Raw genomic sequence first — 12,997 nt, 5'->3', positions numbered from 1 at the left:
CGGGATCTCGCTCTTGCTCAGGCTGGTTTCGAACTCCTGAGCTCAAACAATCCACCCGCCTCGGCCTCCCAGAGTGCTAGGATTACAGGTGTGAGCCACCGCGCCGGGCCCGTAGCTCCTTTTAAATTAGACAACCTGTGTAGCACAAACTCTGCCACAATTCTATTTAGGGTGTTTAGGAGGCAAGTCGGGGTAGGGGGAGGAGAAACACCCCAACCCTCAGAGGCAGACCAACACCCAGACCACCAGAAAACCAGACGCAGGTGTTCTAAGCAAACAGGTGTCAAGGGATTAGTCCCTGGGCGAAGTTTATCTGATAAGGCTTCCTGGGGGTGAGTTTTAAGCAGAATTTGAAAGGAGGTTAAAAACAAAACAAAATAAAACAAGACTTTCTTGGCAGAAAGCAAAGAAAGTGTTAATAGTCCGTAATTTCAGGGACTTTAAAGTGGGTGGCGACACAGACTGTGAGGGGCCAGGTGTCCCAGGCACTCATGGAAACATCTTCCCCCAGGGTAAAGGTCACAGTGCAGGTCACAGTGCCGGGGAAGGAGGAAGAGAGGTGATAGACATCTGTTTCAATCTAACTCACCCAAGCCTATAAGGCAATCTAGCTCTAGAAACAACCATCTTGGTGGAAAAATGAGAGAGCGGAAGGAGAAAAAGAATAAATGAGCAACCCCAGTTGAGGGGTGGTGGCTGAGAAAGACCAGAATGGGGACATAATGCAATGACAGTGCCTGGGAGTGGGGTCCCAGCAGGGGCTGGGGGAGGCAGGAGAGTGGAGCCAACTTCCCACCTGGGAAGCTCGGGAGGGAGCACAGCAGGCGGCTCCCTTCCCAGGGCCATGCTGGCTAAGCCACTGTCCACGCCTTGACCCTGCCCGCCTTCGCCCGTGGAAAGCTGTGCGAGGCTTTACTCAGCGCTGCTCAGGAAACAAGTGTGCCTTCCTCTGGGGGACAGATGATCACGTACGAGGAGTACAGAAAACAAAGACAACCCTGCGCCACCCTGGCCGGGACCCAGGCACATTGGCAACCAGGTGAGAGAATTCCTGTGCTCTCCTTGGCCTGTGTCAACAAAAGCTGTGATTCATAGCTTCCCTGTGGAAACTGAGACTCCCAGACAATCTCCAGATGGAGGAGAGGCCTTCCCCCTCCACCCCCGGCCTCAGCCCCAAGGAGGAAATAGCTCAGAGAACAGAGAAGCACCACTCCAAGTGCCAAGTCGCCATTCTAGACTGGCGAGAGCATCTGCCAAACCACCGGCTACCTGTGTGCCCCTAAAAGGCCACCTGTGTGAAAAGACCCTGGCATCTGGCTGTTGTGGACCTGTCTGAATAATTAATCGTTCTGGGGATGTTTCCTCATCCACAAATGGAGGCCAAGTGCAGATCATGTCCTCTCTTACTTTCCCATCCTTCAAAACCACAGCAAAAAGCAGGAGGTCGGCAAGATAGATTTAGCGAATTTTCAGGCTGACTCCTCCCCTGGCAGAGATGGGGAAATAAGATACAGAGAAAAAGGGGGACAAGGGCCCTGGAAGTCTCCTTATCAGTCTCTAGACTCATGGGAGTGTAGGGCACAGCCAACAGATTTACAGGAGAAAGGAAAGAAAAAATCCTCTGCTAGGTACAACCAGTGGACTCTTTTGATGAAGGGGTGGGATGGAGGAGGAGTGGCCAGCCCGGGAGGCTCCTGGGATAAGGCAGCCTCAAATATACGATAGATTGGTGGTACTGCTTGACCATCTCATTTGTAAATTATTTCATGTGCTTCAGTTTTGCCTTCCCAACAGGACCGAGAGCTTTTTATGAAAGAAAAATTACATGTATTGTGTTTCTTTTGATTTCCCACAGGACTTGTCACACAGTGGACACACACTAACACTCGCTCGATTATATCAGAAGGAGAGAGCCTCACCAGACATTTACTCAGCGCTCACATGCCCCAGGCATTGCAAAAGTAGTTTTCACACAAGAATACTCATCACGGCCCCATTTTGCAGACACAACAAGTTGAGGCTCACAAAAGTTTCATGACTTTCCCAAGATCCCACAACGATGAGTAATTGGGAGGCCTGGGATTCAAACCCAAGCCTTCTTGCACAGGAGATGGAAAGCTGGCTGGCCTGGAGAGCCACGTTACGTGGGAGTGGGCAAGGCATGGGCACACGCGCTCCAGAAAATCATGTGTGACCTACACAATAGATGTGGAAGTTTAAGTGCAAAACAAAGGGGCGATCGAAACAGGGTGGGCTCCTAAGGAAGACGGTTTGCAGAGAGGGATTTTCAAGATCTGGAGGGACAGCTTGATGGGGGTGGGGGACCGGCTGCAGTTGCTGAGAAAATGCTCAGAAACAGGACGCGCACTAAGGAACAGGAAACAGTGGGTTGCAGTCACCTGTACTGACACAAGGTGTCTGGACAGGAGGGAGTTGGTCCCAGGCCTAGGAAAGCGGTTTAGAAACAAGGCAGTGTTTTCTGAGTCCCGTATAAGATGCATGCTTAGCACATGACTGAAAGCAATTAACTCTCCTCACATTGGTCTGCTGATCAAGTTGCAACTGGAAAGGAGTTTCCATGTGGGGGGGGGGGTATGCCAGGGAACCAGCCTGTGGCTCTTACACCATGCCCCGAGGCTGCCGCGTGTGAGCTCAGGGTTGGCGAATGCCCAGGGGATGCCATCAGAAAGCCCTCTCCGTGAGAGTGTCCCGCCCCTCTTGGAGGCCCCATAAAAGCCGCGGGTCTGGGGCTCCCCACCACCTGCCTCCTCTACCCCCCGCACGAGCCTACCTCAGGCGCTGCTCTCGCCGGCCTTCCTTGCCACCATGTCTCGGCAGTCCACCATCACCTTCCAGACTGGCAGCCGCAGAGGCTTCAGCACCTCCTCAGCCACCACCCCAGCAGCCAGTCGCTCCCGCTTCAGCTCCGTCTCTGTGGCTCGCTCCCCTGGGGGCACCGGGGGGCCGGGAAGGATTGGCAGTGCTGGAGTCGGCTTCGGAAGCCGCAGCCTCTACAACCTGGGGGGGCCCAAGCGGGTCTCCATCAGTGGGTGTGGCAGCAGCTTCCGAAGTGGCTTTGGCAGCAGGGCTAGCAATGGGTTTGGGGTCAACAGTGGATTTAGCTATGGGGGTGGAATTGGAGGGGGCTTTGGTGGCCCTGGCTTCCCTGTCTGCCCCCCTGGAGGCATCCAAGAGGTCACCGTCAACCAGAGTCTCCTGGCTCCCCTCAACCTGCAAATCGACCCCGCCATCCAGCGGGTGAGGACCGAGGAGCGCGAGCAGATCAAGACCCTCAACAATAAGTTCGCTTCCTTCATCGACAAGGTGAGACAAGAGCTTCATCTATTCCCTTGAGTCTGGGATTGAACAAGCTGTTGGAAAGGCCCCAGCCCAGAGGGGACAGCAACAAAGCATTGGCCTCCCTGTGGGGAAGCCCCCCCGTGGGGCCCGGGCATTTCCAGGTGGGCCAGCTTGCCCGCAGGACCTTGTGGCAGCTTCTTCTTTTGGAGCCCCGTGGGCTGGTTCCGAGTCCACACCAAGGGCAGAGTTAAGCTGATTCTCCACAGAAGGACAGTTGCCACTGAGCGAGCTGCCCCCACCTGCTCAGGTGGCATTGAGAAACTCATCCCAGGCACAGAGGCCCCCCACAGAGGCCCCTGGGCCCCACCACACTGATTCTGTGGAAGCCCAAGGGAACTTTGGGGTAGCTTCGTGGGGTTTCTTCTCTGGAGTTGGCGTTGTCAGTTACATAATTGCCAGATGGATGTCAGGTGAAAAAAGATCTTTTTCTTCCCTCCTTTATTAACAGGAATATCTGACTCTGCCTCCCCGGCTTCTCAAGATTCTATTCTCTCTTCTCCCCCACAGGTGCGGTTCCTGGAGCAGCAGAACAAGGTCCTGGAGACCAAGTGGAGCCTCCTGCAGGAGCAGGGCACGAGGTCCGTGAGGCAGAACCTGGAGCCCCTCTTTGACGCCTACCTCAGTGACCTCCGACGGCAGCTGGAAAGCATCACCAACGAGAGGGGGAGGCTTGAGGCTGAGCTGAGGAACACGCAGGACACTGTAGAAGATCTCAAAGTCAGGTAAGTGGGACATAGCTTCTAGCCACGCATAGCCATCCCTGGCCTCCTTTGTTTGAGGACAGAGAGGTGCAAAGGAGCAGATGCCAGCGTCAGCCGGGAGCTTTGGAACTGGCAGTCATGATCGTATAAGGTAAAGATAGTATGGTGTCGGGTAACAAAGGGACCTTCATCTCATCACTGTTAACAAGGAGCCTGTTCTTATGTCTACATGACCACAAAGGGAGACCAGCATCATCTAACAAAACATTGTTACTCACTCAGAAAAGCACAATATTATTCCATAGTCCGCATATTATTTAATTCCACTGGACATGGGCTCAATTATTGAGATGACTTGCATTTCCAAGAAGTCCTTAGCTTGGGAATGAAGAGAGGTAGGAAAGAAGAGTTTCAGCAAGGCAATCTCATCTTCCTTCTGGAGGCAAATCTTGACTACACCTCATTCAGACTTTAGCCGGTAAGGTAGCCAGTGGAAAGGCATGGCCCTAGCTAACCCCTTAGCTGGCTACTCTTGCTTCCGAGTTTGAGCTACACCCAGATGCAAAAAACACACTTCTTCTCAAGGACCACCCTGAGGTTCAAGGAAAATATATGAAAATCTACCTGGAACTGTGTCCCAAACAGATAAATTTTACCCCACAGTTTCAGCAGGCACTGGAGGAAGCAAATGTTTTTAAAGATTAGAATTGTGCATTCATAGAAAGATGCAGTGGCATAAGTATATATTTCTATTCCCTTAAGTTCCAGGCTCACCTTCTAGTCTTACAGAAGTCAAAAAAAAAAAAAAAACTGGCAGAAACAATTATCTCCCTTTTATAGAGGGAGAAATAGAGGTTAAGTGAATCACCAAAGTCACACACAGGTCGGCGGAAGAGTGGAGAAGGATTTGAGGTCTCTTACCTCTTGCTACACCAGGCTGGGGGAGTTCAGTGGAGAACTTGCTCAACAGCACACCCCTCCTCCGTCCTTACAGGTACGAAGATGAAATCAACAAGCGCACGGCTGCTGAGAATGAGTTTGTGGCCCTGAAAAAGGTGAGTGGAAATGTTCCTCGAAGAAGATTTAAAATTGAATCTTGGAGTGTGGGGTGACCTGACCCATGGGCCACCCAAGAAATGTCACATCAACCTTGAGAACATCTAGAGAGCTCAAACGTGCCAAAAACGCTCCCTCCGTGTTTATGGCCCCAGTGGCCCTGCTTGGGTTTCTGCCAGCCCAGGGAACTCAAGCCCCCATTCTCAGTCATCACCCATCCCCACACCCAAATGCCCGGGACCCAGAGTTTTCTAAAATCCAAACTAGAAGTCCAGGGAGAAATCTGCTTGGCTTCTTTTGGATTCACTGCCTGGTTAAGGTCTCAGAGGAGCATCTTGTGCTGTGTTCCAGGACGTGGATGGTGCCTACATGAACAAGGTGGAGCTGGAGGCCAAGGTCAAATCTCTGGCTGACGAGCTCAACTTTCACCGTTCGGTCTTTGAGGCGGTAAGAGTCCGCAAGTGTTCTTGCTCCTCCTGGATCTGGAGTCTGGACAGGAAAGGCTGCTGTAGAGTGCCGTCCACTCAGGGCTTCCACCCCGCATCTGGCCGGATATGCCAAGCAGGGCCTTAGAGAGCAGAGGGGACCGGAGAGAACTGCTTGGAACCTTGTCACGCTAAACTACCACAGCGCTGAGGCTTCTCCCCCTGCCCCATGGCAGGACAACCCCCGGCAAGGAGGGGGTGCCAATTCCCAAATTCTAGGTCACTGGGTAACATTCCCAAGGAATCAAGACCTAACTGCCCCCTTCCCTTTTAACGAAAGGCAAGCTTCCCCTCAGCTCATCGGCTGGGGGCTCCTTGCCCTTGAACGATGCCACATCCCAGGCACTAGCCCTCTGAAGGCAGAGGCCTGGGTCTGTGGAAAGGGAGAGGTAGGAAGTGATGAAGTCACACCATGCAGGGACAGCAGGGTCCTGAACATCACCCGATCCTGAAGAAACCTTTCATGCTGGCATATTGAGCAAATGTGTCACATTCACATCCATGTAATTCAAACTCAGAGGACACTTACCCACCCCGATACCCAGGGAAAGCACACAGATGGGAACCTTGAAAAGTGATCAATGACCCAGAAACTTCCCGGGATGGAATGGGTCCCATAAATGGCTGGGAGTGCCCAGGGAACAGCCAGAAGGATCTGCCAGGGATGCCAAAGAAGGGATTCCTCACCTGGCTGGGTAGTCAACCGCAGGATTCAAGATCCCTTCTTTTTATGCCTCGGTGACGCTGAGTTTACTGCCCTGCAGGAGCTGTCCCAGATGCAGACCCAGGTCAGTGACACATCCGTGGTGCTGTCCATGGACAACAACCGCAACCTGGACCTGGACAGCATCATTGCCGAGGTCAAAGCACAGTACGAGGACATCGCCAACCGCAGCCGGGCTGAGGCTGAGTCCTGGTACCAGACCAAGGTGAGTGTGGGCACCTCTGTGACGGGTTTCAGGGTTAGCGTTCTCTCAGGCTCTGTAACATGACTTAACTCTGAGCTACAAGCCTCAGGAAATCTGTGAGCATTTTCATTTCTTTCGACTTGGCAGGAGCATCTTTGATGCTATGAAAATGTAGCTTGAAACCTAACCATACACACTAATATGCGGTTAGGGCAACATTGGGTGTTCGGGACATCCAGGGCCCCACGTTGCTCAAGATCTCAGTGGGGGCAGGGAGGGTGAGTCCCCAAAACAGCCAAGAAAACTTGTAAAGCAGTTTCTGAAAGGCCTATTTATTCCATACATATTTTCTGAGCTCCTACCATATGCCAAGCAGGATTGCGGGGTTGTAAACAAATAAACTGCAAACAGAGAACCCGAGGCCCAGGAGGCCGTAAGTGAATGGACAATCACGGAAGGGAAAAGACAACATGACTAAAAAGCTCCCAGGAAGAGGTGGGCTTCTAGTCCAGCTGGGAAGCAGCGAGGGACAAAAGATCGCTGAAGAGCAGGGATATGTGTGAGGCCCAGCAAGCAGCTGGAAGGCAGGAGCGAGCACTTTGTTGAGCAGGAGAGTCTGAGTCAGGAAGGGGAAAGTTGGGATAACCCTAAAGAGCTGCTGCCCAGAGGCCACAAGGAGGGTGGCTTCGAAGGGGTAGAGTCGACCCAGGAGATCAGCTCCCTGCCGAGTCCAGACCCCTCATGGGCAGCTGCTTGCGGACGAGCTGGCTCCTGTCCCTGGCCCTGCTCTGGGCACTGCCCTTACGGTCAGCAGAGTGGTGGAGAGGAAGGCAGGTGGGGCCGGGACCAGAGGGCCACAGTGCAGTGGCAGACCCCTGACGGTGAGAGGATGCGGGGTGCCCTTAACGCCAAGGTGAAGTGGTCGAATTGAATAGGAAGGATTCTGTGTGTTGTTGGGTTGTTGTTCCTTTTAATCATGTGTATCTAGAAACAGGAAGGTGAGCTATTCAGCGCTTTCAAAGCCTGGCAGATCTTGCCTTAGGCAGGGGCTCTCCTCCTTCTGGGGAAAGGTGTGGGTTTCACTGCAGTCTGCTGGAGCAGACAGGGTGTAATTATTTCTCCTAAATGAGTGTGTCCTAGATCCGCACCATTAGACTGAGAGCTATCTGAGCTCCAGGATTCTTTTCCAAAGTCTCCACGTGTGCTGCCTACGGCCTCTGCACCGTCCAACACAGTTCCCTGCGTCTCCTCCCCGTTTCCCAGGCACTGGTGTTGGGAGGGCCGACAAAATTCATGGGCACAGTTTGTCTGGACGCATGCCCCACGAGCAGCAACTCCCCAGGGACAGTGACCAAATCACCACCTCACTCCCAGAACACACCATTCCTTCCTCACCCAGAATCTTCCCACCGGCTGTTTCCTTTGTCTGGAATGTTCTCCCCCAAATCTGATCACTTAGGTCCCTCCTTCCCATTCTTTAGACCACAGCTGGAGCATCTCTGTCTCTGGAGAGACTTCCCTGACCACCACCTCCCACTTCCAAATCTAGGTCAGATTCTTTTACTACACTCTCCCAAGACCCTGTTCATTTCCTAAGGGGCACTTATCTCAGTTTGGAACTGTAAATGTGATAATACGCTGATTTGATTAATGTCTGTCTCTCCCAACAAACTGTAAGCTTTGGGGGAATGAGTGAATGATCAGTGAATGAATGTGCCTGCTTGTGGCACCAAGGGCCAGGCTGTGCACAGGATGAGTGCCCAGGCCAGGCGTTGGACTAGGTGACTGAGTCTGCTCTGGTTCTCTCAGTACGAGGAGCTGCAGGTCACAGCGGGCAGGCACGGCGATGACCTCCGCAACACCAAACAAGAGATCTCTGAGATGAACCGCATGATCCAGAGGCTGAGAACTGAGATCGACAATGTCAAGAAGCAGGTAGAGTTCTGGCAGGGCCAAGAGCTCCTCGAATGCTCATTTCTTCTGGGTCATTCTGCCATCTTACATCTCCTACCCAAGAAGCTGCATACCTCCAGGGGCTGTCCGTAGGACTCATGGCTTCCTCCTTTGCTCGCAGTGCTCCAGCCTGCAAACGGCCATCGCCGACGCAGAGCAGCGCGGAGAACTAGCCCTCAAGGATGCACGGGCCAAGCTGGTGGACCTTGAGGAAGCCCTGCAGAAGGCCAAGCAGGACATGGCCCGGCTGCTGCGCGAGTACCAGGAGCTCATGAACGTCAAGCTGGCCCTGGACATGGAGATCGCCACCTACCGCAAGCTGCTGGAGGGCGAGGAGAGCAGGTGAGGGCAGATGCACCAACTTCGTCCTCAAAGCAAGTTGAACTGCCCACCCCTCCCGCTGGCGGCCTGGGAATTCCTAGGGGCTCAGGATGCTGCAGCCCCTCCTCTTTTGGAAAAGGGAGGAAAATGCAGTTGCAGTTGGGCTATGACAAAGAATATGGGTACAGTTTCCTTCCAGGCTAGTAAATCACTGGAGATGCAACTACGTTTAGTACTCCATAGAAAGCCAAGACCTGATTAGATCTAAGTAATCAAATTCAATCAAAAGAGAAATTGGTTACATGGCAGGTCTCAAAATGTGGTATGAAAGGCCCTGTCCTGAGAATAAACTGTCCTAGTATTGAGGCTGACAGGTACACCACTAACTAGCTATGTTACCTTGGGGAAGTCAGTCTGCCCTCTCTGGTCCTCAGTTTCTTCCACGATAGAACCAAGAGGCCAGATACCATTATCTCCAAAGTTCAGTGGGACCTTTGTGCTCTGCCAATTACTAGCCGCGTAACCAAGGGCAAATTACTTACCCTTTCCATGCCTTGGTGTTCTAATCTACAAACTCACATATTTTTAGAAGGGTTAAAACAAGGGAATATTCCCAAAGCTCTTAGAACAATGCATAATACACAGTGTTCAATAAATGTTAGCTGTCATTCAGTTTAGTGGCTTTGGAATGGACTTTGGAATCAGATGAATCTGGCTTCAAATCCAGCTTTATGACCATGATCATGTCAATTAACTTCTCTGAGCTTCAGTTTCTCCCTCTGTGAAATTGAGATGCTCCCTGCCTGATGGCGTGGTTGAGAGAACTCAGTGGTATAATATGGTAACAGGTACTCAACAAATGTCAGCTCTTGTAAGGTTCTAAGTACGTGCTTATGAATGAATGCCAGTTCTGTCCTCAACATGCTAAAGCAAAGTTGCTCTGGTTGCTAACAAAATAACAGACTGATTATTGCTATTGTTATTCTGATGACTCAGACTCCCCTCCACACCTGCAATAACCTCTGTGCTGGCCCAGTGCTCGACAATAGTCCCTTGTTGAGAGACAAACCTTTTTGTTATAGGACAGGTTCTGCCTTTCCGATTCGCACCAGTATAATGTTACTTTTAATTTACTTGAAGTGTCTGACTAGTTTAAACCAAAAATATGTTTCTGAGATTACAGGTTTTGCTCCTATGAACCTCAAATTCCACATTATATCATTCATTAGATTATTATTTTTAATGCTACTCGTACTTACATAACTTCAATCTACATTACTTCTGCAATAAAAATAATAAAGAGTTTTGAAATGCATTTAAAATAATTGCAAAAATGCCCACAAGTTGCCAGACACAATAGTAACCCTCCTTCTCCCCTCTCTTCCCAATCAGGCTGAGTGGAGAGGGAGTTTCTCCAGTTAACATCTGTGAGTATGACTTCCTTCTTGTGTCATTTGGAGTGTGTGTGGTTGGGGCATGGGAAGGGGGCAGGCTTTCAGGAGGGTGAGAACACAAGGCATTAGAGGGGGTCCCACAGACAGGGTTCATTTTGAGAGGGTTGGAGGTTTTGAGTACATTAAAAAGAAAGCTGTATTAGGAGAGAGTCTTTAATGTCACAACTCTTTTCTCTTTGAGAGTGAGGGTGCCACAGAAGGGGTGATGGGAGATTTGTTGTCATTGTTCTACATGGGTCTAGAAAACCCCAGCCACACCTCCCACTTCCCAGCAGTCCAAGCCTTTCTTGCTGGGGCTGCAAGTCTAAATCGGAGATAAGCATTTGATGTGGACAGGATTTATGAAAACTCCTGGTCTGCCTTGGGCCTTTGGAAGAAGCCTTCATGCTGGGCACAAGAGCATTGCCACCTAGGTGGCTCCTCCCCAGAACAGTTTGGGAAGAGGCCCCACTGCTTGGCTCAACTCTGCAGAGTATAACTGTAGAGAGTTGCCAAAGGTTTGCAAGGCAGCAAGGGCAGCATCAAGCATGGCAGTTGGGTTCAGCTACTCCAACACAGGGGTGGCATTAGCAAGCTGGCACAGCTTTGTACCAGTTAGAACACAAATAGTCACTCATAGAGCTCAGTGCTGGCATTGTGAGGCCAACAAAAATGACTTTTACAACTTGCACTCTACAAGTCAGTTTGGTTTCCTGGATGGGAATTCATAAGAGCAACCAATTAAATTAGCCAATGATTCTAGAAGTCAGAGCCCTCTGAACCACCTAGGTGTCCTCCTTCCCTGATGTTTTTGCCTAATGGTACCAGAGACCTTCAAAGGTAATTTTGGGAATAGATGGCATAACCTTGAAGTTCTTTTCTCTTGAAAACACCTAAACATCTTCATTAGCTTGTTTGGGCTTCTGCAACAGAGTACCACAAACGCTGTGGCTTAAAACAACACAAATGTACTGTCTCACAGTTCTGACACCAAAACCAAGGTGTCAGCAGGACCATGCTCCCTCTGACGTTTGTAGAGGACAATCCTTCCTCGCCTCTTCCTAGTTCTGGCAGTGCTGCCAATCCTCGGTGTTCCATGGCTTACGGCTGCATCACTCCAGTCTCTGTCTTGGAGATCGTGCATTTGTGGCTTCAGACGAATGTCTTCCCTCTTTTTGTAAGGACACTAGTCATACTGCATGAGGCGAGGCCACCCTAAAGACTTTATCTTAATGTGATCACATCTGCAAAGACCCTATTTCCAAGTAAGGTTGCACTCACATGCACTAGGGTTCAGGACTTCATCATAGTTTTATGGAGGTAAAAATTCATCCAATAACAGAGTCCATTTTTAATTTCAATTTTCCTTCTGCAGAGCCCAAAGTAGGGTACCAGAATGTTTAAGGTGAAGAGTGGTTAGAAGTTAGAAAAAGAACAGATTGGGAGGAGAAACAAGGCAGAGTTAACTGGGTTCATCTGTCACTGGGTCCATGGAGAACATTCTAGCCCCGCTCTGGGATTCCCAGGGCCTACGCTGGGGGATGTCATGAGAAGAGCACAGTCGCCTCCATGAGCTTCCAGAAGGAAGGGAGAGTCTAGAGCCAGGCCCAGAGAGGGAGGCAGGCTGGCAGAGCGGCAGGGGATAGCACGGCAGGACCAAAGGGAAGGCAGGTGGACGGGAGCAACTTCCCGGAGCGGCGAGAGGTCTCCAGCAGGTTCTGGAGGGGAAGAGAGGCACTGAGGATGAGTAGTGGGAGGAGCAGGAGGCCATCCAGCCTGGGGAATGCTGGCGCTACAGCTCAGGAACACAGGCTGAGGCGTACAATGTGGTCTCACCAAGCAGGGGAAATTGGAAGGAGGCAAACAGCTGCCTGACGAGACCCTTCCACCAACCCTAGAGCTCCAGGGCACAGGCCCTGACACCTTAGCTGTCTTCTCTCCTGCCCCTGACTCTGACCACATCTCCCTTTTCCGGCAGCTGTGGTCACCTCCACTGTTTCCAGTGGCTACGGCGGTGGCAGCGGCATTGGAGGTGGAAGCCTGGGAGTTGGTGGGGGCAGCGGCTACTCCTTCACCACCAGTGGCGGGCACAGCCTGGGTGCAGGCCTGGGGGTCTCTGGCTTCAGTGCCAGCAGCAGCCGGGGCCCAGGGGGCAGTGGCTCTAGTGTCAAGTTTGTCTCCACTACGTCCTCCAGTCGGAAGAGCTACAAACACTAAGTGCAGCCGCCCAGCTCCCTCACCCCTGCCTCGAGGCCTGTTTGTACTCACACCTGGACACCTAGATCCCTCTCCTTGCCTCCACTCCCTAAGGCGCACCTGTGCTGCTGGGAAGCCTGGCGTCCTGGCGACACCCCCTTCCCTGGTCTGAGCAGGCCTCCGCCCTCCCAACAGCGCCGGGCTGCTCGCAGCACCTCTCCATGCTGCACGTGCAAAAACAAAGCCTGCTCTGTCTCCAGGCTCGCATTCAGCCTGTCTTGCAAGGCCCAGGCAGTCTGGAAACTCCTCCTCGGCCCCACCTCCCTCCCTGCCTCCCCCCCAGATGCAAAGATGGGGGAATCTGTGTCTCCAAAGCCAACTCAATGGTGTCTCTCACCCCATCTGCCTCACGGTGCTTATAAGCTGCCTCCTTGGTGTGAGTGTTCCCTCTGTTCCCTCCCTGGAATTTGTGTATTAAAGGGGTGTGTCATGTGTTTGGCGTCAGGCACTCTGTTTGGAATGGCGACTGAATGGCGACTGGCAAAGGAGCCCAGAGCGATTCTCCTCTTCCCCCAGGTGTGCTC

At 51.8% G+C, this 12,997-nt stretch overlaps 1 protein-coding gene across 1 annotated transcript; it reads left to right on the top strand.

Moving 5' to 3' along the window:
- Nucleotides 1-2,607: 2,607 nt before the first annotated feature.
- Nucleotides 2,608-12,903, top strand: KRT75 (keratin 75, type II). Its single transcript, XM_012650631.1, has 9 exons — nt 2,608-3,324; nt 3,868-4,082; nt 5,056-5,116; nt 5,469-5,564; nt 6,367-6,531; nt 8,320-8,445; nt 8,585-8,805; nt 10,177-10,211; nt 12,196-12,903. Exons 1-9 carry the CDS (start codon nt 2,827-2,829, stop codon nt 12,432-12,434), a joined length of 1,656 nt encoding a protein of 551 aa, XP_012506085.1. The 5' UTR covers nt 2,608-2,826; the 3' UTR covers nt 12,435-12,903.
- The last annotated feature ends 94 nt before the right edge of the window (nt 12,904-12,997 follow it).

The sequence above is a fragment of the Propithecus coquereli genome, unplaced genomic scaffold (genome assembly GCF_000956105.1).
Source record: "Propithecus coquereli isolate 6110/MARCELLA unplaced genomic scaffold, Pcoq_1.0 Scaffold111, whole genome shotgun sequence".
Classification (NCBI taxonomy): domain Eukaryota; kingdom Metazoa; phylum Chordata; class Mammalia; order Primates; family Indriidae; genus Propithecus; species Propithecus coquereli.
The sequence above is the reverse complement of the archived record's forward strand: the minus strand, read 5'-3'. Positions and strand labels throughout refer to the sequence as shown.